The 27,738-nt window shown below is 37.6% G+C and overlaps 1 protein-coding gene across 1 annotated transcript in view; it reads right to left on the bottom strand.

Annotated features, from left to right (window-relative positions):
- The window catches only part of SPEF2 (sperm flagellar 2), a 185,313-nt gene that overhangs the window by 99,573 nt on the left and 58,002 nt on the right, over window positions 1-27,738 (bottom strand). The window contains exons 11-18 of the mRNA XM_040495242.1: window positions 18,816-19,035; window positions 17,149-17,303; window positions 15,411-15,486; window positions 13,978-14,039; window positions 11,894-11,997; window positions 10,327-10,583; window positions 3,328-3,436; window positions 444-601 (exon numbers count right to left, since the gene is read on the bottom strand). Coding sequence (XP_040351176.1) covers window positions 444-601; window positions 3,328-3,436; window positions 10,327-10,583; window positions 11,894-11,997; window positions 13,978-14,039; window positions 15,411-15,486; window positions 17,149-17,303; window positions 18,816-19,035 — 1,141 coding nt within the window. The remainder of the gene's footprint in view (window positions 1-443; window positions 602-3,327; window positions 3,437-10,326; window positions 10,584-11,893; window positions 11,998-13,977; window positions 14,040-15,410; window positions 15,487-17,148; window positions 17,304-18,815; window positions 19,036-27,738) is intronic.

The following is a 27,738-nucleotide window of genomic DNA, read 5'->3' as shown; positions in this document are numbered from 1 at the left end:
TTAAATTAAAACAAAGAGGGGCGCCTGGGTGGCGCAGTCGGTTAAGCGTCCGACTTCAGCCAGGTTACGATCTCACGGTCCGTGAGTTCGAGCCCCGTGTGGGGCTCTGGGCTGATGGCTCAGAGCCTGGAGCCTGTTTCCGATTCTGTGTCTCCCTCTCTCTCTGCCCCTCCCCCGTTCATGCTCTGTCTCTCTCTCTGTCCCAAAAATAAAAATAAAAACGTTGAAAAAAAAATAAATAAATAAAAATAAATAAAATAAAACAAAGAGAAAAATGTCTTATTTTAGAAATATCTGCAGCAGAGAGTTAAAATCAGAAGATACTTGCAGACAATACTACTCAAAAGACAGAACTCTGCAATCACATTTTCTATTTTCTCCTAAACTCATTAAAACCACACATTTAGTTATATATGTTCAAAATTATAAAGAAATGTAATTACCTTTATTCTCTTTTTTCATTACTTCAGTCATAAACATTTCTTTTACTTTTTGGCATAAAGATTCTTTATCTACTTCAGCATTGATTTTTATCAAAATATTTTCTGGTTCTGTAAACCATTGCTCCAATAAAGGCCAGTTGTCCAAGAAGCCTATAATTCTGCAAAATAAAAATACTGTATGAATATCATATACCAACTAAAATATTTGGGTAACATTATGCATGATTTACCTGACATGTATAATGAAAAAAAAATAAGCTACCGATATAGTTAAAACTGAAAAAGCAACTCTAAGAAATTATTTACTTTGAAGAAGAAATTATTTAATACAATCAAGCCATATTTTTTGAAATGCAGTAAAACCTTGGATTGCGGGTAAGTTGTTCTGCAAGAGTTCCGCAAGACAAGCAAATATTTCTTTTATTTTTTTTTTTTTTAATTTTTTTTTTTTTACGTTTATTTATTTTTGAGACAGAGAGAGACAGAGCATGAACGGGGGAGGGGCAGAGAGAGAGAGGGAGACACAGAATCGGAAGCAGGCTCCAGGCTCCGAGCCATCAGCCCAGAGCCCGACGCGGGGCTCAAACTCATGGACCGTGAGATCGTGACCTGAGCTGAAATCGGACGCTCAACCGACTGAGCCACCCAGGCGCCCCTCTTTTATTTTTTTAAATTTATTTTTAACTTGATAAATGAGCGATGTCCTGCAATATGAGTAGTACGTGAGGCTGAATGTCACATGATCACAACTGAGCCAATGGTTCTTCTCTCTCTCTCTTTCTCTCTGAAGGACCATGGGTGATCATCTCCCATGCTCAGATGCTTGGTCTCAGGCCTTGGTGTTTGGCAGAAATCAGAGACTTTTCAGAACATTGGAGGGTGCCCACAATTGGCATTAGTCTGTTTTTTGTTGCTTCAAAGCACCTATGGACAGTTCTTTGCTTTTACATTCAAGAGTAAGCTTAGGAATGCTTTGCTTTATTCTAGGTCAGGCTGCCTGCAGATATGGACCATTTCCTCTTCTGCCTTATTGCCAGTTACATTAAATATAGTATACAACAAGAATTTATTAATACTCTACTATAGTCAACATCTGTGTGGACATATACAATGGCCCCCATGCAGAAAAAGGTTGAAAAGAAAGGTGGTAAGAAGGAGATGACTATGGTAGAAGTTAAGAAGAAAATCATTGAGAAGGACCAACGAAGTGTGCAAGTGGCAGAAATTGTAAGATTTTGTAAGAAGTCTATGTCTGCAGCTCATCTGCAAAGGAGGAGGGGAAAAGAGATTAGGGAGATGTGTAAAAGGTGGGAAACAGTGCAAAATTTTGTAGAAAAGCACCACCTGAATAAGGCTGCAGCAGTGCGAGCAACGAATCTCTTGAATGACCATGCAATGTCACATTTCCGTGAAATCCTCAAAAGGAGGCAAAGCAAATGTCATTGGGTGGATTCCGTGTTAAAGTTGCATGAAAATAAAAAGATTTCATTGAGCCAATAGATAGCAGTAATTCCACTAGTGATACTGAAAGTTGTCCTACACCATAACCCTCCTCTCTCACCTCCCTCACACCAGCCATGAATGTCTTCAAAGGCAAGTGCAGGTTAATTTATTTTTCTTTATATCTTGTATTTTCTTTATTATTTTATATTATATTACATTACAGTATTGTAATATTTTTCTATGAATATTTTTGGGTTGTGAAACAAATTATTTGAGTTTCCATTATTTCTTATGGGGAAATTTGCTTTGATATACAAGTGCTTTGGATTACAAGCATGTTCTGGAAGAATTATGCTCACAAACGTAGGTTTTATTGTATATGAAAGAGTAAAAGAAAATTTGAAAATGCCACCATTTAGTGTAATTTTGTTCCACTAAGGAAAATCTAAAGAAAGATCACCTGCATTCATCATAGAGTTAACTCTGAGCACACTTCTCTTGGTAGCTACCAGCTGAGGTCATCTATTTTTCTCTTACAGACAGAAATCAAAGAAACATTTAACTGTAGATAGCTCAGACTTACTTGCTTGACTCACAAATAATCTTGGAATGATTTTTGAAACTTTGTCTTCTTTGAGAATAGATTACTTTTCTCTGGCTCACATCATATTTTTAGACTTCTCTGGGTTTCATAAAATTGTCTAAGTTTTCTTTCCCAATGAACACACTGCACATGACCAAGAGAATGGGTGTTTTTGTTTGCTTATTTTTGTATAACAGCATTTTAGCAAAATGGAAATAGTTTTAAATTACACTCTGTGGTCTGATGCCTAGCTCTTTCAAATATCATGACCTGCAACTGGCATTTGCCGAGTGAGGGTTAAACTAGGATTCCATATAATGAACCATAGAAGGTAGTGTTGCCTGATTTGATTCTCCTCTTCCTAGTTTATGATGACTTATGCTCTGAATATTAAATCTAGCACATGAATATTTCACTTAACATCAAAGCTATTTAGTTTTTTTTTGTTTTTTTTTTACTTGTAAAAGTAAAATGAATGAATGCTGGAAAATACATTTTTTTTCTAGATCTGATCATTTCGAAGTGACTGGGTGTCAGTCCACTCAAAGGGCAAAAAATAAGAAGTAGGGCATTGAGTTTTATCTATTTACTTTTTCAAAGTTTATTTATTTATTTAGAAAGAGAAAGAGTGTGCATGCATGAGCACTCTGTGCACCAGTGCGGGAAGGGCAGAGAGAGAGAGAGAGAGAGAGAGAGGGAGAGAGAGAATCCCATGCAGGTTCTGTGCTGTCAGCACAGAGCCTAATATGGGGCTTAATTTCACGAACTATGAGATCATGACCTGAGCCAAAATCAAAAGTAGGTGGCTTAACAGAGTGAACCACCCAGGCGCCCCAGGACATTGAGTTTTAAACTAACCTGTGCTGAATCTGATCTCTTAAATTCTGGTCTTTATCCATATCCTGGTTTTCAGCAGCTGCCTGTTGAGTGATTTCTTCATGAGGCGTTTCACTTGAAAATGCTTCAGCTATGATGTAAAAATTAGTTAATTAGATAATTTGCTAAAGCAAAGTTGCAGTAGCACTGCTAAAATGTACTGATGCAAGAAAGTCAAATAGATATGATCATGCCATTGGCCCAATACTAATAAAAATGTTTAACAACATGAAAAGAAAGAGTATAGTTTTGGGATCAAAATTCAAATTTTTCTTCAAAATTGAGGAAAACAAAATACGATATAACATTAAAGAGGAGCTGTAGTTTCAGTGTAGAGGATTTCAGGATTGACTCTGAAGAGGTTAGAATGTAAAGTGATGGGCCATCATGAATAATACACTAGGAAAAAATAATTAGAAAATCAACACTCTGGTGTAAAGATTAAGAATGAAATAACAGGGTGGCCATAAAGTCAAATATGTGTAAAAATTATTTGTCGCTATTATGCTACAATACAATAAAGTAAATTACATTTCTTTCTAGATTTTATGATCTTTCCTTAGAGAATAGACATAAAAGAACTGACCACAAGTGACCAAAACCAAAAACATCCTCAACAGCTCTGATTGAGTCCTATTTGGGGTTAGTGGTACAAGTCCAAAACACTTATGAACTTAGAATAAATGGAAAATCATAAAGAGAAAAGACAGGCTTGAACTAGACTAAAAGGGATTTAATCAATGCAAGAGAACACAGAAGACACAGAACTAATAGTATTCAGGAAAATGGAGGACCCCCACAGGATATAGCAATCAATTTTTCTCCATCTACATTCAGGATAGAAAAAGATGAAGTGATTTAGAATACAGAATAATGATTTTAGGTTATTTATAAAACCAAAAGATTACTGACACCAGTGATGAGTGATGGAAGAAGAGTGTGGGAGTTCTTCTCAGGAGGTGCTATCATGCACCATGTCATGGTCACTATCTCAAATTTGTCAAGGCCTTCAGCACATCGATCAGCATTCCTCTTCCCAAACTCCACCCTGGCACTGGTCCCTTCCCCTTCTCTCCACTTCTGGCACTCTTTCCAAGACTGTGTCCACATCCTGGACCTTGAATGGCTCCATCCCTGCAATCTTAATGTCCTACACTCCAACTGTTTCTTTCTAGCACTCCCATATATGATGAATCTCTCCAACATTCATCCAGTCCCTAAATTCCTACACCCTTTCCCCCAAATTTACCAGCATTACCCTGACTTCACTTTATTTTCTAGCAAAGCTGAGTTGAATGGTTGAACACTTCAGCTTCTCTCCCTCATCTAACAACTTCAATTTGTGTCCTTCTGCTACACCAGCCTCAGATGATATTTATCTCTCTTTCCAAGTCTACACTTGCACCAGTAGACATCTTTGAAGAAAAATACACAATTTTTTAATTTGTAATCTCACTAATTACTTGGCTTAAAAATCAGCTGATAGATAGAATGGATGGATGGATGGATGGATGGATGGATAGATAGATAGATAGATAGATAGATAGATAGATAGATAATTTGAGATAAGTTTCTTGAGAGTTATCTTCACTCAGGCTCTCCACCTCCTCACCTCCCATTCATGCCTCAATCCACCCCAGACCATCCTTCCCAATCTCCTACTCCATTGAAACAGCTCTCATTCCAGTCACCAAAACCCATCAAGGCCAATGCATATGTTTCAGTCCTTATCTTACTTGCTTTCTCTGTTGTATTTATAGGTAAAATTCAGCATACAATGCTTAAATACTTTTACATGTTATCTTGTTTTTACAACATAACTTGTAAAGCAAGATTGTGATTCTGTAATCGCACAGCTTATAAATGACAAAGAAGGGGTTTGACTCCAGTCAATCTGACTCCAGGCTCTGGACTTGTTTTTAATTTTCAAACTTTTTGTTGAATTATACCTGACAAAAAGAATGCATACATGAACATATAGCTTAGTGACCTCACAAACTGGAAACAGTACCCAGAGCAATGAACAAACATTATCAGCCCTGGAAGCCCCTCCTGTTTCTTCCCAGTTACTATTAGTCATGGACGTTAACAATCCAGAGCCTGCACTCAAAACTTCTCTATACCTCTCTTCATATTATGAACACTGCTGCTCCCACTCAGCCTGGACAAGAGACCGAAGCACTGGCTGAAAGCCCAAGCCGCCACTTCATCTTCCATTCTGACACAGTCTTATGCTCCTAAACTGCCGGTTTCCCTATCCTTAGGTCTCCCTGTTGGCTTTGAGTCTGGGGCATTCCTCTCCGCTCAGCCTTGGCTGGACTGATGCTCAGCCTTTGGGCCCACATGGCTTTGGCTATAGGCTGCTTCCTTGTGATGTTGTTCTTCGGGCTTCTCCATAGACTGAAGCATTGCAGGACAGCATGCTGAACCTGACCTTGGAGACTGGGCTCCCATACCCCAGCCTGGACCTCAGGACCCCAGCCCCTGCTGGTCTGGGATAAAAACAGTACAACTTTATTTCGAAAAATCTGTCTTCCAATGCATCCTCCACCCTGAGCCAGAATGGACATTATAAAAAGCATATCTAATTGCATAAATCTCAGCTTCAATATCATTCAGTGACTTGACATGGCTTCAGGAAAATGTTCAAACACCTTAACTTGGGGCGAAAGTTTTGGCTGGCCCATGCCTACTCTGCAGGCCCATTTCTGCCCCTCTTCCATACCTTGCTGCCTCTCAGCCCTACTGAGGTACTTGCCGTTGTCTAGATGGACCACGCTCACTTGCCAAGATTTGTGATGTGTTTCTCTGTACCTCTCTCCCTTTCTTGGACTGGTCAACCTCTTCTCATGCTGGGCACACCTATTATAACACACAACTAACTATATTATATAATCAGCTTACTTTTGCTTCTTCTTACACTATATTGTCAACTACTTGAGGATAGGGACTTGCCTTTCATTTGTTTATTATCAGTTCCTGGCAAATTATAAATCTTAGATAAATGTTTACTAGTGGTGCCATTTTAGCTCCCTTCACTCTAGACCAGTGCTATCCAACAGAACTTTCTAAGATGATGGAAACATTCTACACCACTGCTGTATGATATGGCAGCCACTAGCCATATGTGTACATAAAACGTAGCCAGGGTGACTGAAGAACTGAATTTTTAATTTGTTAATTTTAATTAGTTTAAATGGCATGTGTGGCTAGTGGCTGCCATGTTAGACACACAACTCTAGACTGCAATCCCTTGGTTCCTTAGCTACAATGTCCACTAAATTCCTTGAAGGTAGGATCCATTTCTTCTTTATTACTCTACATCCAGTGCCTAGCACAATGTCTGGCATCATGCTATAAATAAAAAATGAATATGTGAATGAACAAAATATTGTAGAAGGTTAGAATTTTATCTGAAAAAGTAACTGTCTAAAAAAAACTGTCTAAACAGTTTAAGTGGGGTTTTGACTAACACGAGGAAATTTCAAAGACCATTCGAACCTTATATTTTAAGAAAGAAAAATATTTTTTTTTAGAAAAATCTTAAGATATGAAAGAATAACACTTTTTATCAACTGAAATACTTTAAAATATGAAAGCGGCAGATTGATTTTCAAAGTTGTGGACATATTTAGCATACTCAATTCTGACCAAAATAAGTAAGAATTATAAAGTTAATGATTTCATACTAGTTTTAACGGTTTAGTTGGCCTAAACCCAACAATGGGCTCAGTTAACTTCAAACCAAGAAATACGCAATGTTAGAAATGTATGGTAAAAAGAAAAATCACACTGTGCTTTAATACTAATTTCTGAGGGTATATAAATATGATTATTTATGTGTATATGTGCATAAAATTTGATAAAGGAGAAGTACTCCCTGTGGTAGGGGAGAAAGGGCATTTTAAAGCCTAATTATAAGTCAAGGGTCAAGAATAAAGAAATTAAACAATTTATTTTATTTTTTAAGTTTATTTATTTATTTTGAGAGCACCCAGGGGAAGGAGAGTAGGGGAGGGGCAGAGATATGGGGAGAGAGAGAATCCCAAGTGTGGAGCCTGACTCGGGGCTTGATCCCATGAACTATAAGATCATGACCTGAGCGAAGATCAAGAATCAGATGCTCAACTGACTGAGCCACCCAAGGACTTAAACAAGTTAGATGATAACATCAGCTTTGACAAATTTGCCAGAATCACTCATCATATAATTTTGATAGGGAATTGAAAGAACTCAAACTGGACTGAGTTGGACTTCTTGAAAAATTGTTGCCAGTTGATTTCTTTCTGTTTCTGAAACATACCACAATATGCTTCCTTTGGAGTCCCCAGAGGGTAGGCAAACCTTCTGCGGCTCTCGTAGAGTTATATTCAGCTTTCAGGGACCTTCTCCCCGACAGGTCTGTGTGTGTACTTTATAACAACTTGACATACCCACTTACAAGTCAGACTGATCTTGAGTTCAGGGTCCTGTTCTGCCACCAGTGGGCCATGGATTGGCAGTGCTGGCAGCCAATCTCAGCTATGTCCTGAACAGGAGGGGGAGTTAGCTGGACAAGCAGAGTCATTACTACAGTCAGCATTGTTCCTACTCCCTTTCATGGATAGAAGTAAGTTCTCTCTTTTAAGATTTGCTAGACAGGATCCAGTTTAAACTACTGTGCTCAACAGCTAAAGTAGTATCTAGTGGTTTTGTCATTTTATTTAGGTAAATGATAAAAGAAGACCTCAAAATTACACTAACTCAAAATAAGGATGAATGTGACCTTGGACAAGTCAAGTGCTCATGCTTTAAATTCCCATATATAAATGAAAGCATGGAAAGAGATGATCCCTTAGGTCTCTCCCACCTCCTGAATGTCATTAAAGGATTTTTTTTATAAAGGTAAAATCAAGACTCTCAAACAAAGGTAAAATGTCATTATTTAACTCTTCAATTAATGAGAGAACCAGTAGGATGTTACATCAGTTCAAATAAGAATTGGATAATAGACTATCTACAATCAGGAATGCTAAAATACATGTTAATAGATGAAAAACTAATAGATGAAACTAATAGATGAAAACTAATTAGAAAACTAATAGATGAAAATCTAATACTTGTAATCTCTTCAAAAGTTTAGAAATTAATTATATATTGATTAAAATTCATTTGCATGCCTATGGACAAGAATCATGTGAATTGCTCTCAGTTTCCTATAATTTACAGAGCCATAGAAGATCTGAATCAAAGCCAATGAAAGGCACAGACTCCCATAGATGCAGATAGTCCAAAGGGGTCCAAAAGACTATACTTAGCTTTCTACTGAAAGGATACCCAATAATCTCTTGTCCATTTCGAAGTCTTTCATAATTCTTACTGATGTATTTGTTACATGTTTATTAACATGTGCCAGATACTATCCTAAGTGTTTTACATGTATCTTATTTAATGTCTGTGATATTGTGATATAATAAGAGAAACATGCTTGGTCTTTTTCTCTGGCTCTTGACAAAGAGCTTGGAAAACGCTTGTAATTTCCTGAGAGATAGGTATAAGGAGCATTTTTTCTTATTCATAATAAGCCCCTTGCAACATTACCTGAGTTAATGTTAATGAGATGACTCTTAGAAGATGGGGCCTGGTTGCCAGAGGAACAAACCATGTGATTAGAAGGCTGGAACTTTCAGCCTTGACCCCAGACTTCTAGGAAGGGGAGTAGGGTTGAGAGATGAATCAATCACCAATGGCCAATGATTTAATCCATCATGTTTATTAGAACTGCCATAAAAACTCTAAACTAAGGGGTTCAGAGAGCTTCTGGAATGATGAACACATCCACATGCCAGGAGGGTAGTGTAACCCAAACACCATGGAGACCAAAGCTTCTGAGCCTGAGACTCTTCCAGACCTAGCACTATATTCCTCTTCATCTGGCTGTTCATTTGTATCCTTTATGATGTCCTTTATAATAAACCAGTAATAGTAAGTGTTCTGTGAGTTTTATGGGTCATATAGCAAATTCAAACCTGAGGAAGGGTTATGGAAACTCCTGACTTGTAGCCACATCATACAGAAGTGTGGGTAACCAGGGGATCTACTACTTGAAATTGGAATCTGAAGTTGGAGGCAGTCTTATGGGGCCGAGCCCTTAACCTGTGGAGTCTTCCCTAATTTGCCAGTAGTTAGTGCCAGAACTGAATTAAACTGTAGAACAATTTGGTGTCTCCCAAGAACTGGAGAATGGGGTAGTGTAGGAATTCCACAATTTGGTGTCAGTAGTGTCAGTTTTCCTTTCACATCTGTAAAACTACAATGAGGCATTTTATTATGTAGACTGTGAAACTCAGGTTTAGAATAATGAAGTAACTTTCCCTTGGTCAAATAAATACCTCATGAGTTGACAAGAGAAGGTTCAAGAAGATGTGTTCTCCCCGTAAGTATTTCATTTGTGGAATAAAGTAACATTTTCATTCCAATGACAAAAAGTACTTAAACAAACCATGACTACTGGAAAGACTATTCAACCCCCCCATGTGAGGACTTCAGCCAACTGATACTGCTTCTCTGACTTCACACACAATCTCGGGGAAGGAAGTTATCAGATCCTTGCTTTGCAGAACAGATGTGATTTATGACCTTCATTAGATGTGACCCACCAAGATGTACTAAACAGCCACAAGAAGCTTCTCCATGCATGCAAGTCTCAAAAAGGGCACCTCTGTGCTAGGGAAGCTGCCAAATTGAGGGAAGTGTTCAGTGAGATGCTTGCAGTTGGCATAGAATTCTCTGCTAGTTCTCTACAGTGCTGAACAGCAACAGTTAAAGCAGGAGGCAAACGTGCTCTGCTAGATAATTCTTTGGAAAATCTGAAATGGATTTCTTATTACCACTCCTAATTTTAATGGGAATACTCACCGATTCAGTCAAAGAAGAAATGAATAAAGAGCTTTGAGTTACAAGAAAGAATATCAAAACAAAGGGGAAAAGTATCCAGCTTACCCATTGTGTCATTCATGCGATCCAGTGAGGAATTATCTGAAATATCTAATAACATGACAAAATCAAATGCAGAAGGAGGAAGAGGAACTTCTTTGGAGGCTTTAGTATCAACAGCCAATGTGGATATTTGTGCTTTCTTTTCCTCCATTTCTAGGACCTCTCTGTTGCAGCCCGTGAGAGCTTCCTCCAGAAGCTTTGCTTGGTTTAATGTCATTGGAAAACCATCCAAGACCCATCCTTGATCCACAGGTATCTTACTAAATTGAAAATGGACAAACCATTAACATTTTGATAGATACAAGTACTCTGGAAGTAGCAATACAATGAGGCTTGTCTTTACCTTTCCTTCAACTCCACAGTAACCTCCTTTGGCACAAATTTTATTACTTCTACAGCTAAGATGAGGCTTATTAATGCACCACAATCACTCCTTTGCTTAAAATCTTTCTGTAGGTCCCTGCTGCCCTCCAAAGATATTTCAGAGGCCGTGGCGTGGTATTTAAAACTTACTGGCCACAACTCGCCTCCCTATAACTCTTTGTCTCTCGCAGTCTTGAATCATTTACTTCAAACAAACTGATCTCCTCACTTAGGTAAATAAGCATTGCATTTTCTAGCTTGTGGTCATAGGTTTGAACCTGTTTCTCTTCTACACATAGTGGGATAACACACTTTACAGGGCATTATGAGGATAAACTGAAATGATCCATTTTAAGAACCCAGCATCGAGCTTACCACACTGTGGATACTCACAATGTCAACCTGGAGAGTTCTTCCTACTCTGCCCGACCCAGCATGGAGCTGTAACTGCCTAACCTGAACTCCTCTGCTCTCATTCAGTTCGCTATACAATGAATAATTATCGTATTTCATAACTGAGAAAAATTCAAGTGAGGCTTCTTTATCTCAATTAGATTATAAGTTGTTGTAGTGTAAGGAGCATTTCTTGGGTTTTTGCTTTCAGTGCCACATCCTCCATAGAGAATCGAGCTCCAAGAATTATTATTTTGGATTTTTATATTGAAAAACCATATGAAAGGGGAACAAACTTAAACCCTGCTCTTCTAAACCCCTAATTATGTAAAACTGATATTTTGGTTTTTGGATTAAAATTTATGATTTAATTTCTTTCTCTGTTAGAACTCCTTTCTTGTCTGTGCAACCTCCTTTTCTCATTGCCTTCCCATCCAGCACTGATGAGCCTTTGGGTCCCTGGGTCCACTTCCTTCTCCTGAAACATAAAACAAGGAAGGGCACTGACTTGTGACCACACAATCAGGGTCTCTCCCCTCTATAATCTGTCCCTTGGCTTTTCCAAGTATCTAATGACTCCTTGAATTCCTGAGGGAATAGAACCTGACCTTCACCTGGGTGAGTGAAGACTGGTAAAGTGGGAGAAGTGAAATATAAGGATGTAAATCATAAAACATGTCTTTATCTTGCTGTATGTTTTCTCATGTAGATGGGTAGTATTGATTAGATATTAAAAATAAAAAATACTGCTATATTATTCTTTATATACTTCTACCTGATAAAGAATATATTAGTAGATTAAAAAAATACGTACTTAATAGCATTTACCATGATGCTAACTAGCAACATGTCAGAAATGCTCTTTCCTTTCTTCAGCAACTTTTCTGATTTTGCACCAAGCTGAGCACGCACAGTGAGCTGTGAAAATAAACAATGAGTGGTAGAGTACAACTAATTTAAAAGTCAGAATCCAAATGTCTGGGGGAAAAATTAAATGGTCATCCTCTCTGGTGAAGACACTGATCATCTGGCGCAATTCTGGAGTCAGCCAAGCATCCAGGGGAAGTGTGTATGGATATTGAGGCTCCTCTGTGTGGGTCCCTCCTTGCCAAGATCTTCCTCTGAATTCTCAGCGGCTCTGGCATTGCCAACCTTCGTTTTCTAATACCTTAAACTGAAACTATTAAAGATTTCTGCTTGAGTTCTAGCCACTCTCATGCTACACAGACATGGTGTGCCTCTGGGATAACCTGTACAAGTACGGCTCTTGACCAGGGAAGTTCCCTTGATTCAGTGGTCCAATGCCACACAGTTCATGCCTGTTTTAGGCTGCCTGTCTGTCTTCCACTTTGACTTTTTCCTGTTGGCTTTTGGCCATCAAATAATTAGCTTTTTTATTTTGTCCCGCATTGGTAACATTATCTGTAGAAGGGCTAGTCCAATAAAGCTGCTTTACGAACAGGAAAATTCCCTAGTGCTGATTCTTAACTCAACTACCAGGACGTATTTTACAAGTCAAATGATATTAGATGTCTATGCAAAACCCTGTAAAGTTTCCTTGTTTACTTCAAATGTCCTCATTGTGCCTGTAAGGCTGACCTGACTTTTCTCCCTTCCAGCTCATCTCTCTAACCCCACTTTGCTGGCCAGGCACCTTCCTGCCTCATGGCTGCCATCCAGCTATTCTTACTGCCTGAAATGCTTCCCCAGATGCACTTGGAATTTTCTCTCAATCTTCTTTCAATCTGGTTAGATCTCACTTTCTCAAAGAAGGCTTATCCCATTTAATACAGCAACCTTCCCTCTTTCCCCACCTCCATGGCCTTGACCCCTTTGCTTCTGACCCCTTACTTCACTCTACATTTTCTTCCCTTCTGACTCATTACCATCTAACGGGCCATATAATTCATTTACTCGGTGTTTATGGTTTGTTATCTGTCTGCATTAGAATGTAAACTCTTTAAGGTCCAAGAACCTTGTCTTTTCTGTTCACTGACATATTCCAAATAATTACAACAATGAACACACACAAAAAGTATGTCCTTTGCGTTGAATTGAATATGGAATTTGGAGGATTTATAACGCAATAAAAGTAAATATAAAAAATACACTTAGCCTTTCTGTTAATTTATATTGCAAATACACAGAGTAAAAATGATACATTCCCCTTCATCACTTTCTCTAAGCCCATTTCCCTCTTCACTGGCTGTCATACTTACAGATTGGTGTATATCCTTCCAAAACTTTTTCTATCTTTAAGGAATTTTCAGATTAAAATATTTGAAAACTAAAATTGTTTCCCAAGGTGAATCACATAATAAAAAGTAACTAAATATAATAAAAATAAAGCAAATAAAATTTCTTGATTAATCAGGACATTGTATTTGATGACAAAAAGATATTTCCACATACAGAAAAGCAATACTATACAAGAAAATGCTAGTTTCCATTAGAAGTCACAGTGAGTGAATTGTTGTGAGTATTTCAGGGATTAATAAAACATTCTGAAGAGTCACCAATAGGTCTAAGGAGAAATTCTGGGGAAAAAAAGTATTTAAAGATAAAGAGAGTAGGAAAGGAAAGAGAAGTAATAAAATCAGTGGTAAAGAAAACACATAAATATAAGTTTGACATATGATTAAAATTTAAAAAAATCACATACTTATTTTCTTACCTGGCAAAACTGAATAGCAATTTCCACTGCTTTAGGGATAAGGAATATTAAGAATATAAAGAATATTAAGTAACTCAGATTTAGTTACTATTTTACCATAATAATTACTTTAAACCAAAAAAGGAGTACATTGCTATTTCATTCCATTTGAAGATATACCAAGAAACTATGAATCATGACATACTTCAATCTACTAGTAGCCAAAATTAGATTACAATACTTACTTCAGAGAAACTATCACTTGATTTGACTTCTTCAGCTTTTGGAGTTTTATTTCTTTCAGTACCTAGCAATAGGAAAAGTGTTAAGAATAAAGTCCAGTATTTACCACTAAGAACCATGTTAGTATGTGACCATCCATGGTTTTGGACAGATGGGTTATTGGATCCAGCCATGCCTGAGATGCTCGGAGGAAAGAAGTAATAGAATCACCACAGAAAGGCTTCATCTTTGTTCCACAACATTAAAATCCTGGCCGTTGTGTGGCTTGGTGTTTTCCACTTCCTTCCTTCCCTTATGGCTCACTCATAATAATATCATTAGGAATACTTTAATACAGTTTGTGTTTTCTTTTCAGAAAAATAGCCAAGTTTCTGAAGAAAATTTGTTAAAATGATAATTCATTAATTTTCATTTTCCTGAATTATCAAGTTATAGGTAACAAATATGTCTCAAAGTAGAAAAGTCTGGAAGTCAGACTTTGGAGTTTTTTACTTGAATTCTATGGGAAAAAAACAAGTTTTCAGAGTCTGTTTATAATTAACTGGACTTTTGTAATAAAATATGTCATACAATACTTATAATAGATTAAAAATCAACCAAAATTATCTTGTAAGAAACACATAACTGAAATAAGGGACAGATTACACCCTTTGAAAGGATGGAAAATACAACTGCTCTTGGAGAGCTTCATGCTCACCACATGGTCCAGTGGTGACGGCAATAATGACGTGCGCACAGGATGATCTGAACTGTGTGCTAGAACATGAGGAAACTATTAAATATGGCAAGCCTTCACTAGCACAGCTAGAAAAGATATTTAAGACTTAAAATTGTTTTCCTTTAATGTTTCTAAAAAGCATCTGAAAGACTAGAACCCAGATCCCAAGTGAGGTAACTTTTCATTAGGTTTGGAAGCCAGGTTCTATTTATTTGCTTTGCCCAAGGCTGGAAATCAACTTAACTTTAGGTAGGGAACCACTCTTCAGCAGGGATGCAAGAGACCAGACCTCGTAGCCTCCCTCAACCATTGAAGAACACAGCAGTGTGCAGGGAGCCCCAACCCTACCACTCACCCAGATCCGCTTGGGCGAAAAGAAACAATAAAATACTGTCTCCCTGCAAAGCCAGGGAGAGGGAGGATTTATCCTGGATGTTATCACAAGCACAACAAAACTGAGCAACTATCTGAAGGAGCAAAAAAAGATTCCTTTGTAATACTTATCTCTTATCCCTATTCATAGACAAGTGTTGGGGACTTCTGTGTTTACCTTGCTCTCTCTGTTAAATGACCAGGTAGACAACTATGCAAAACTCTCTTTGTCTCCCTTTTCTTTCCCTGAAAGCAAGTTTGTGCTCACATACATGTGCACTTACTATTTATCTGTCTGTCTCTCTAACGTAAAAAATGGATGATTTGTTTGGATATCTCACTTACTAAGTACAGTTTTATCTTCTGTTTCTGGCAATGCTTCATTTGAAGCTGGATAAGCTGAAGATACATCCTGTAGATCCTTTGGGGAGAAAACATACATACACACATAGAAATCTTAACATTATCATATTTTAATAACATTTAAAATTTTATTTCTATAAGTAAGGTTCACACTATTTTATCTATGACCTTAATGATATTAAGAATAACTGAATGATTTCTAAAAACACGTAAAATTGATGATTATTCTTATAGAAACACACAGTAGCCTGTGGTGTACTCTGTCTTTCCAATGGTCTTCAATTACTATGTAAAATACAGCAACTGCTATTTTGAAAATACAGTGAGGGGTGCCTGGGTGGCTCAGTCGGTTAAGCATCTGACAACGGCTCAGGTAGTGATCTCACAGTTCATGAGTTTGAGCCCCGCGTCGGGCTCTGTGCTAACAGCTCGGAGCCTGAAGCCTGCTTCAGATTCTGTCTCCCTCTCTCTCTGCCCCTCTCCTGCTCACTCTCTGTCTCTAACTCTCTTAAATATAAACAAACATTAAAAATTAAAAAAAAATACAGTGAAACCTGAGAAAGAGGTAGAGTTTATGAAACACTATTTTAGAAAGAACAATCCTAGAGGTGTCAGTCATAGCCATAAGGGAATAAAGAAAAAACATGTACATTATCTATCATCAGAATAAGAGGCAGCCGACACTTCTCCCAGTTATTTTCATAACTTCTGGTTAAATGGTATTTATTTTGCAACCGATGCAAATGATCTGGGTTAGATTCTTTGCAAGTTTATTCAATTGCAGAGACAACATAAGGTAGGGGAAAGAGTACTGGATTTAGAATCTTGGTTTCCACTCAAAGCCTAGCCATCAATAAACCTTCTGACCCTAAGCAAGCCAATTTATCCTTGGGACCTCTATTGTCTCTCCTTTAAAATGAGGGTGCTGGACCACATTATGATTCTCAAGGTGGGGCCACATTCTCCTGTTTCCTGCCTTAGAATCTTCATGCAATAATGTAGCAAGATGCAATATTTATGGGAATGTGATGCAGGTAAACCACAAGAAGATCTCCCCCTCCTTCACTAACCCCTCTGGTTGAGATCTACTCACAGACCAAATTCAGCTGGCCAACTGTTTTGGATATAGTCCCTGGGCATCCCTCTGTGGAACAGCATTGTGAGACAGGGGACCAAGTCTGGTATCTCCCTCCACCCCTTCTCTGCTATTCCCCCACCACCACCTGCCTTGGCCGTGATCCAAAGCTGGCACGGGTCTTTATGCGATGGAGACTTCACCGTTGGCCACTGTCAGGGTCTCAGTGGTGGAATATGACTCTGAGAGCTAGTAACTTGGTGAATTCTGCCCACAACACTCATACCCCACCCACTTCCAACCTCTTGCAAGTCAGCCCCTTTGCCCCCTTACCAGTCTTACCAACCTGTGGCTCTTTCTCAGAAGATTGTCTCCTGCTGATGGTAACTGGGTGCAAAGTGGACTAACCACCCTGGAGGACCCATCCAGGCAACCGGAGTATGTTGGGGGAGTGGGAGGGAGGAATCTTCTCTTTTGCTATATAAACACCCACACAATAACGTTGATTTTGCCTCTTGGCCCACAAAACCTAAAATATTTTCTCTCTGGACCTTTATAGAAAACATTGTTAACCTCTGGTCTAGAAGATCCCTTAGATTCCATTAGAATATGAGGAGCAGGAAAGAAAACTAAAATCACACTTGCCTGGCTTTCTTTACTCGTCTCTTCCTGAACTGGTAGAGCCTTTTCTTCATCTTTTTTCTCAATTGGTAGGGCCTCACTGACTTGTTCGTTGTCATGAAATGCTTTGATGGCTTCTTGGACAAGAGTGTCAATAGAAAGTACCTGAATAGGAAAGTCTAAAGTACAGCAGACAATTTTATTAATTACTTCATTTAGGAAATTGACATAATTATCCTTCCGTGCTGGCTTCACCCCATAATACTGTCTTTTGGGCTCCCTAGAATTGTCTTTTGGATCAAGCTGCTTATTTTTTTATTGTGGTAAAATTCACATAACATAAATTTAACCATTTTAACTATGGTAAAAGATACACCTCAGAAGTGTTTAGGCCATTTACATGTCTAACAATCACCACTATCTCATTCCAAAAAATTTTCATCACCCAAAGAGGAAACCTGGTACCCACTAAGCAGTCACTCTGTATCTCTCTTATTCCTGTGCCTGCAACCAGTAAATTGCCTTCTGTCTTTATGGGTTTGCCTATTCTGGATATTTCATATCAATGGATCATACAGTATGTGGCCTTTTGTGTCTCATTTCTTTCATTCAACATCATGTTTTCAAGGTTCATTCATGTTGTAGCATGTATTAGTAGTACTCACTCCTTTTTTATGGCTGAGAAATAATATTTCATTGTGTAGATATACTATTTTTGTTATCCATTCATCGGGTGACATTTGGATTTTTTTCGCACCTTTTGACTATTTTTAATAGTGCTGCTATGAATATTCCTGCATAAGATTTATTTTGAGCACCTGTTTTCGATCCTCTCGGGTATATATTCCATAGTGGAATTGTTGGGATTATATGGTAATTCTTTGTTTAATTTATTGAGGAACAACCAAATTGCTTTCCATAGTGGCTATACCGTTTTATATTCCCACCAGCAGTGTATGAGGGTTCCAAACAACACTTCCTCACTAACACTTGTTATTTTCCTTTTTTTTTTATTGTACCCATCTTAGTGGTGTGAAGTAATATCTCATTGTGCTTTTGTCAAGCTTCTTTTTAAGGAGGTACTTTTAACATTTCAATAATGATCTACCTTACCTTTCTCTGCATTAGAATAGTTTAACATGGACTAGTCTGTAAATTTTGAGTTTTGTAGTAAAAACAGCAAAAAATTAGTGTAATTAAATAAAAGTGAACTAAACCAATGAAAACCTATGCTTTTAGCTGAACGGACTTCAACAGAAAAAGCCAAAGCCTCATTAAAAAGACAGAACTCAACCGATGTGAAGAATTAAAACATTTATAATTTTAAGCAGATTTCTTTTGTATTTGTTACAAATTATTAATTTCCTCCTTCGTTGGTAGGTAAATAAAATCTACGAGGAAAAGTTTACAATTGGTATTTCTCTAGACTATGTACTATCAGTATATAACATATCCATATATCCAGGTTTGCTTGGGACAGTCCCAGTTTATGACTCGAAAATCTTAAAAGTGTCTGCCTTGGACAAGTAATCATATGATCAGTCTATTATAAAATTTTTGATGATGACAGAGTTTCTCACTATAGCAGCAGATTCTTATGTATGTTGTCTACAGACATAGTCATTTGAAGCTACAGTCAATGTAGACAGAATCCAATAAGCAGGGGGAAAAAAAGAAAAAGGAAATTCTACCTTTTTGTAGAGCCTTCAGAGCAGTAGTTTTTCCACTAAATGTTTTCCCCAATAAGCACCCTTTAATAGCAAATGAAGGTAATTCTGGTATTGTTGCTTTGACTTGAGGAGGATGAGATTTTTCAATTAATCTGTGAATCACATGACCCAATATGTTGTTGTTGGAGGGTGGTAAATTCTCAACCATTTCTTCTGGTAAGGCCCACTCCCCAACCATGTTCTACAAAATAACAAACGAACAAAAAAGAATATTATTAAAAGTGGAATTTAGCCATACAAAAAAGTTGTATCAAAAATAAGCCCAAATTATAGCAAACAAAAGTATGTAATACTTTAAATAATTATTTTACATAAATGAGTAATAACATAATACATTCATATAGGAGAGCAGAAAGAACTTCCTACATTAAAGTAAAAAAGAAAAAACTCAAACATCCTTAACAGTTTATGAAAGTAGGCATATTAGGTTAATTGAGACAAATTATAACCCAGGTTGAGCATAAAAGACGCTTAAATCGATGCCATCAGTAAACAAAAAAAGAATAATAGTTTGTCTGCTATCTTATGCAAATACTAAGCTTACTTTAAAATATTTTAAAGAAAGATAAAAGAGAACACTCATGCCCAGTATGAATCTACTACGTTTGACTCCTGGTTTCTTCAGGTTTCCTGCTGAAATGAAAACAAACTACAGACCACATTCTCTACCTCTATGCGATAAAAGTAGAAATCAGTTTTTGGAAGATATGAGACATAGAAGGACTTAAAAATTAAAAGAATTCTTTTAAAATAATTCTTGGGGGGGCGCCTGGGTGGTTCAGTCGGTTAAGCGTCCGACTTCAGCTCAAGTCATGATCTCGCGGTCTGTGAGTTCGAGCCCTGCATCGGGCTCTGTGCTGACAGCTCAGAGCCTGGAGCCTGTTTCAGATTCTGTGTCTCCCTCTCTCTCTGCCCCTCCCCTATTCACGCTCTGTCTCTCTCTGTCTCAAAAATAAACAAACGTTAAAAAAAATAAAAATAAAAAAATAAAGTAATTCTTGGCTTAAAGGGGAAATTAAAAGGGTAGATGCCAAAAAGAACATTAAAACAATAGATTTATTAAAACTATGTGATGGGATCAAATTGTACTCAGAGGAAAATTCGGTCCCATAAAACGCCTGATCTAAAATAAAAAAGAAGGGAAACAAACTAAACACTAAAATAGGAAAAAGTAATTTCATAAAAAAATGAGGAGGGAACTCATAAAAATGGAAATGGATACAGAGTAAAACCATCAAGATATTTTTATTAATATTTCCAGGACTTGTCCAGACTAATGGTGATAAAGAAATTGCTTCTAGTTCTGAACAAAGATGTAGAAGAGCAAGTATCAGTTTTGTGACATAATAGGAAAGAAACAAGAGATTTTAAACCCATTACTGTATTACATTCATAGGTTAAATTTTTTTTAAAAAGCATATGATCATTTAAGCAAGAAACTTCTGATAAAATTCATGTCTGATGAGGGAAAAAAACCCACAAAATTAAAAGGAAATAGAACAAATCTTTTAATGTGTTCTGAATTGAAGATGACTTCTCTAACACTTTCAGGGACTGATACACAACAGTGAACCAAAATGAGTGACACATTTTTCCAGTAAAGGCAGGAGTAAGAAAAAGATACTCATCATTAATAGTCACATTATTCTGGAAGTTCTAGCCAGTGCAACTAAGATAAAGAAAGAGGTGGAAGTGCCGCTAGAAGTAAAGGAGGCTGCTGTAGACTTGAATTCCTAGTGCAGAGGTGATAGCTGTGACCTGAACTACGAGTCCCCATGATGGTGGCAGTGGTGACAGTTTTCTCAACAGATCTTGCTTTGGTGGGTCTGATAATTTTCTTTGGAAGATTACCCTTGAACCTGGTTCTCGAGCCCACCTGCTGATTAACTGAACTACCTAACATATTTGGAATAACTGTTTTCCTGCTTCCTCAGCAAGAGTCAACTTTTTTCTTTTCTGCTTACAATTAAAAACTTTCACAAAATCATTGGAATGAACAAAGAAATAGGGAGCCTATATATAGGAAGCCTCAAAGTTCACTGAGGGGTATAAGGAAAAATAATTTCATTAAAGGGTAAGTTTAAAAGGTTAAATCTATAGGGGCGCTTGGGTGGCTTAGTTGGTTAAGTGTCTGGCTTCTGCTCAGGTCATTATCTCGCAGTTCATGCGTTCGAGCCCCGCATCAGGCTGACAGCGCAGAGCCTGGGGCCTGCTTCAGATTCTGTGTCTCCCTCTCTCTCTCTCTCTGCCCCTCCCTTGCTTGTGCTCTGTCTCTCTCTCTCTCTCTCTCAAAAATAAATAAAACATTTAAAAAAAGCTTCATGGGGCGCCTGGGTGGCTCAGTCAGTTGAGCATCCAACTTCAGCTCAGGTCATGATCTCGCGGTCTGTAAGTTCGAGCCCCACATGGGGCTCTGTGCTGACACCTCAGAGCCTGGAGTCTGTTTCAGATTCTATGTCTCCCTCTCTCTCTGCACCTCCCCCATTCATGCTCTGTCTCTCTGTCAAAAATAAACAATAAAAAAATTTTTTTTAAGTTTCAAATCTATAAACTATTTAATTCTTACCGATTAATCTGATTGAATATAATAACAACAAAAGTGCTAGTGTCATATGACCAATGAGTCTAAAACTAAGGCAAAAGAAGAAATACAATGGATAAAAATATTTATTTAAAAAACTTAAGAAAGTAAAAGGGGGTGTACCTTACCATATATTAAGTACTTGTTAATAATACAGTAATGAGGGCGCCTGGATGTCTCAGCTGAGCATCTGACTCTTGATTTCAGTTTAGGTCATGATCTCACAGTTTGTGAGATTGAGCCCCATATTAGGCTCTGCACTGACAGCGTGGAGCCTGCTTGGGCTTCTCTGTCTTCCTCTCTCTGCCCCTCCCCACTCATGTTTGCTCTCTCTCTCACAAAATAAATAAATAAACATTAAAAAAGAATACACTAATAAAAAAATGAGTTTCAGAAAGAAATGATTTTTTTCAGTGCACAAAAATATAAATTCTATAAATAGATCTAAGTATATGCAGGAATTCAGTACTTAAAAGATTTATATTTCATAGTAGCAGAGAAGTACATTATTTCATAACAAGTACTGAAATAACTGGCCACATATTTGAAAATAATAAAGTTGGATAGCCTTATATTTTTTCATGAAAATAGATTCTGAAACCAAGAAATCATGAAGGCACCAAAATCTGGATGAACATTTACATGTTCCATGATGGTCTTTCTAAGCATGAAAGCCAGAAAAGAAAAGGCTGATAAATTTGGTTATATAAAAATAAAATATTCTACACATCTGCACTCCATAAACATACTTACACAAAATTAAAAAAAAATTTTTTTAATTTTTTTTAATGTTTTATTTATTTTTGAGAGAGGGAGAGACTGAGCATGAACAGGGGAGGGTCAGAGAGAGGGAGACACAGAATCTGAAGCAGGCTCCAGGCTCTGAGCTGTCAGCACAGAGCCCAACGTGGGGCTCGAACTCACGGACCGCGAGATCATGACCTGAGCCGAAGTCGGCCACTTACCGACTGAGCCACACAGGCGCCCCTAAAAAATTTTTAATGCTTATTTATTTTTAAGAGAGAGACAGAGTGTGAGTGGTGGGTGGGCAGAGAGAGAGAGAGAGAGGGAGACACAGAATCCAAAGGAGGCTCCAGGCTCCGAGCTATCAGCACAGAGCCCGAGGCGGGGCTTGATATATATTTCACAAAGGCTTAAGAGTCTAGTTTATAAAAAGCTGTATGTAATAAGATAAAAAATATCCCAACAGAAAAAAAAAAGGCACAAAGAATATGAACAGTCAATACTCAAAATAGAATAAAATGGCCGATGAGTTTTTGAAGAAATGTTCAAATTCAAAAAAATAAAGATATCCAAAATAAAACAATGATCGTATTTTGCGTAACATAAAAAGATTAGTCATACTTTTCATTCAGTGCTGGTGGGAGAGTAAATTAGTGCATTGCTTTATTGTATTTTCTAAAGCTGTCCAAAGTCGCTTTACTATCACCACAATAATAAAAATTATTAAGACATAAAAACAGATAAGAATTAGGATTTAGTTTAAATACAAATCACTGAAGAATTAGGTAAGATAGTATTTTTCTGAAGTCACTTGAAGATCTTAAAAATATCTGTAGTGCATATAAACAAATTTAGGAACATAAGTAGTTAACAATTTCATTATATAAATATTCCATCCACAATCTACCAGAAACAAAGAGTAGAAATATAAGACATAGAAATACATGATATATTTTATTATTTGGAATTAGTACATATAACCTATTTATCTAACTATTCAAACTTCAAAACACTCTGATGTACTGTTTCAGTGGTGCAGAACATTACGAATTCAAGATGTATCAGCTTATCAGACTTTTTAAAAAAATGATGCAAGTTTTCTCCAAATCTTATTAAAGATGATCAGTTTTATTAGCACTTTTTTAAAATATACCACTTGCAGGGGCACCTGGGTGATTCAGTTGTTTAAGGGTCCAACTCTTGATTTCCGCTCAGGTCATGATCTCACTGTTGTGGGATTAAGCCCCTCCTCGGGCTCTGTGCTGAGTGTGAAACCTGCTTAGGATTCTCATTCTTTCTCCCCCTCTCCCTCCACCCTTCTCCCTCGCTCTCACACTCACTCTCTCTCTAAAATCAATCAATCAATTAATCACTTGCCCTCGATCAACTTGCCCCAATTAATCTTAACTTAGTCTTCTTAGTCCAAATAATTGGGCTAGAAAAAATGAGCAATATTCACTGGGGGGGAAAATGAACTCCTTCAACAGCATATGCTCTCATAAAAACCAGAGAGAGAACAAAAACAAAAGACACTGGGGCTCCTGGGTGACTCAGTTGGTTAATCATCCAACTCTTGATTTCCGCTCAGGTCATGATTGCACAGTTCATGGAATCGAGCTCCATGTCGGGCTCTGCACTGACAATGCAAAGCCTGCTTAGGATCCTATCTCTCTCTCTCTCTCTCTCTCTCTCTCTCTCTCTCTCTCTCTCTTTGCCTCTCTGTCTCTCTGTCTCTCTCTTTCTCAAAATAAATAAATACACTTAAAAAAATGAAACAGATTTTCATTAAAAAAAAGAAAAAAGAGTTCAATGTGTTTTTTCACAAAACAGAGCCAATTTTTCAACTTTGGCTAATCTGAATTTTCTTTCTTCTTTTTTTTTTTTTTTTTTTTTTGAGGAGGAGGGTATATGTGTTTCCTCTGACTACACGTCAGGATATTTATATTTGTATACTTACACTAATATATATTTTGTATGACATGGCATAAATATTTATATATGCTAGGTCATATACAAATTTAAACATGCTTTTATATATGCTATCTCATATATTACTAAACACATGCCTTTGTTGTTGCATTTTTTAATCAGTATTCTTTTCATATCTATCCAATATCTGACAAAAAATGCTTGCTCAGAATATAAGGTGACAGATTTCATAAATGCTATACATGGCTTGCTTGGTTTGGGTACAGAATTTCTGTTATGACAACATTCTGAGATAAGGAAATGCTTTTTGAAACAAATAAACAAAAATCCCCCAAAGTATTCACAATAGGTTTTCCTTTAAAAATGGTGGAATTTATTACTATCTCAATATAATCATATCTGTTACTTCTAAACAAACTATCCTTTATTTGTAAAATTTACTTTGCTTTAGTTTTTCTAATAATTCTGTACATAGTAATTATATGCATTATTCAAAATTAGCTAAATACTGAATTGCTTTTCATAATCATTGAATTGGAATTTATTGCTTGCTTCTGCTTTCATTCATTGGAATCACTTATACTTCTAATTAGATGTGATAATTATTTTATGTAATGTGGCCAGTCAGAAGTAAACCAAATTTTTTTTTTAATTTTTTTTTCAACGTTTATTTATTTTTTGGGGGACAGAGAGAGACAGAGCGTGAACGGGGGAGGGGCAGAGAGGGAGGGAGACACAGAATCGGAAACAGGCTCCAGGCTCCGAGCCATCAGCCCAGAGCCCGACGCGGGGCTCGAACTCACGGACCGCGAGATCGTGACCTGGCTGAAGTCGGAGGCTTAACCGACTGCGCCACCCAGGCGCCCCAGAAGTAAACCAAATTAATAAATAAACCAGAGGGGCACCTGGGTGGCTAGGTGGGTTGAATGTCCGACTTCGGTTCAGGTCATGATCTCACGGTTCATGAGTTGGAGCCCCGCTCCTGGCTCTTGCTGACAGCTCAGAGACTGGAGCCTGCTTTGGAATACATTACTTAAATTACATTACTTTAAGATAAAAAGGCTTTAAGTCCAAGGCCAATTTCAGGTGGAAAGTTTCTCATGTTCTAATGATTTTGTGCGGTGCATTTAATCTGTCCTAAAGGAACCAGTCTGGGACTGAAATCAGATGACCTGGATCCCCAGAATAGTTCTGCTACTTACTTGTTTTGTACTCTTGACAATTGCCTCATCTTTGTGTGATAATATCTATCTCACACAGTTGCTGTAAAGATTGAATGAAATTCTTATGTGAGTAGTCTATGTCACTGTGCAGTTTCAAAACTTAACTAAGAAGTTCTCAGGCTTCTGCTGGAGGCACATAACAGGAAGTTTCTGCCCAATGGGAGAAATTACATGCCGCTTGCACCCCAATCAGAGAGGTGTGCTTCCTCACAAAGGGATCAGAATAAAGCCCTGTTCCATTGCTGAATTAGTTGTAGAATGTGGCCCAACACAATGGGATAGAATGTTCACCATGCAGAGACCTGAATGCTTAGGTTAGGAAAAGGTCTGAAGCTTGACCCATGGAGGTAAGGGGCTCAAGGATTTGGTGGAACTCATTTTGAAGAGTCATCTTAAAAATACAGTTGATAAAATTTTTAAGTAAAGACCAAAGATAAAGGGTAAGTCAAAGTAACCATCTCAGGTTAGAACAAGAACATGATGAGTGAAGAGGAGGTCAGAAGAACTGGAAAAAGGGAAACTCAGACCAGAATGAAGATTACTAGTTTAACGACAATGAGCTAAAGAGATTTTCTAGTTCATTAGTGAAGAGGAGCTAGATTTTTTTTTACCACATCCCTATTTCACATGGTTTGTTTTATATAATTATGTTAACTATATAATAAAATGTTATCAGAGAAAAATTATATAATAGAATGTATCATTCTTACTCCTTTGGGTATTATTATGAATAGATATCTGACAATTAGTTTCAAGACTCAGCCCAGCGTGGGCAATGCCAGGTAAGTATCACCTGGTACAAAGTATTGTTTTAAGGAGACACTTTTCCTATGTAGATGTGTTCCATGATTCTAGCACTTGATTAATGGAAACTGTCATATGTATGTACGTGTGTGTGTGTGTGTGTATATCTTATCATATATCTTATATATCTTATCATATATATATATATATATATATATCTTATATATCTTATCTACCTATACACAGAGACCATGAAATTACAACAGAAGTAAATAGCCCCTGCCCTTGGTCGAAAGTCACAACCTATTTACCAGCATTGGTTTCATTAACTGATCAACATTGACCTTTTCAGAGACTGCATTCTGAATCCCTGGGACCACACTATCCACCTATTCTTCCTATCTTCATAAGTGACATGGACCTAACACTGCTTTCCAGCCTGGATCCCCACTCACACTCACATGGTTGTCTGTATCACGTTGTAGGTACCTCATGGTTTCCTAGACTTCTGATTCTGGTTACTTCCAGTCTGTCATATCCTTTTTTTGTTTCCTATGCCTTGATGTGTCATTATTTTTCATCCCCATTATTAAACATGGCTAAAAGCAACATGAGCATTTACAGACAGCATCTGCTCAGGATCGGTGTGCTTGAATGTAGGCTGAAGTGTACATTTCAAGGGCAAGCTTGAGATCTTCCATGTGTTCCATTCATTAGATTCCCTCCTTGACTGTCACATTATCCAAATGGTTAAATGATGATGCTGGTGGAGCTGCATGGTTTTCTCAGCAAATTGTTTACTTCTGTGCACATGATCACCCTTGGACTTGCCATGTGTTGGCAAGTCTTGCCATCATGTCTTGCCACTTCCAAAGATCCAAGTTAGGAATAGAGCTTCCTTATCTATGCTTTTAAAAGGGGGCAGACATGGTTTGCTTTGATCAACTTAGATAACTAGAATCTGGGCCCTGGGAGGTATTCATCAATCCGTAAAATCTGAGTGCCGCTAGCACAACATTCAACAAACAACACTGGATTATGCCAGTGATATTTACTAGTGACATCCAATTGTGGCATTTGTAGAGTGGCGGTCCTAGTCTGAAAGCACACACAACGACCTCCCCAGTGTTTGTTTTCACAGATTGTTAGAAGTCACCAACATCTGTGTGGCCTGAGGTGCCCCAGATCCTAGTTTAGTAGGCTCTAAGTGTCTTGCAATTCAATTACTGATGCCTTCAAAAAACAAGACAAATGCCTTTTCTCCTAAGAGAGAGAAAGAACTTCTTAGGGAATTCAACACTTACAGTGTTTTTGACACCTGCTAGTGTCCTTGGGTTTTCCTGAAATGCAATCTTTTAATCTATATATAATAAAACACATCAACAGATAGACTATCTTGGTACAGTGGCCAAAGGGCTTAAGGTAGAAGCTTCTAATAAACTGACTTCAAGAAACACCACAGGTAGTAACTCCGCAAAATGAGGCTATGCACCTTTCAGAGTATAGCTGATGCACCACAACATCATCATACAGACATTCGAGCTGCCTTAATCTTGCATCTACTATGGCTGGTTTTCTCTTGCACACCACTCTGCAAGAAGTGAGGAAGAGACGACAATCTGTGATACCTGAAATGATTTTACTCATACTGAAACTCACCCCT

The sequence above is a fragment of the Herpailurus yagouaroundi genome, unplaced genomic scaffold, assembly GCF_014898765.1.
Source record: "Herpailurus yagouaroundi ecotype Mexico unplaced genomic scaffold, PumYag 29, whole genome shotgun sequence".
Classification (NCBI taxonomy): domain Eukaryota; kingdom Metazoa; phylum Chordata; class Mammalia; order Carnivora; family Felidae; genus Herpailurus; species Herpailurus yagouaroundi.
The sequence above is the reverse complement of the archived record's forward strand: the minus strand, read 5'-3'. Positions and strand labels throughout refer to the sequence as shown.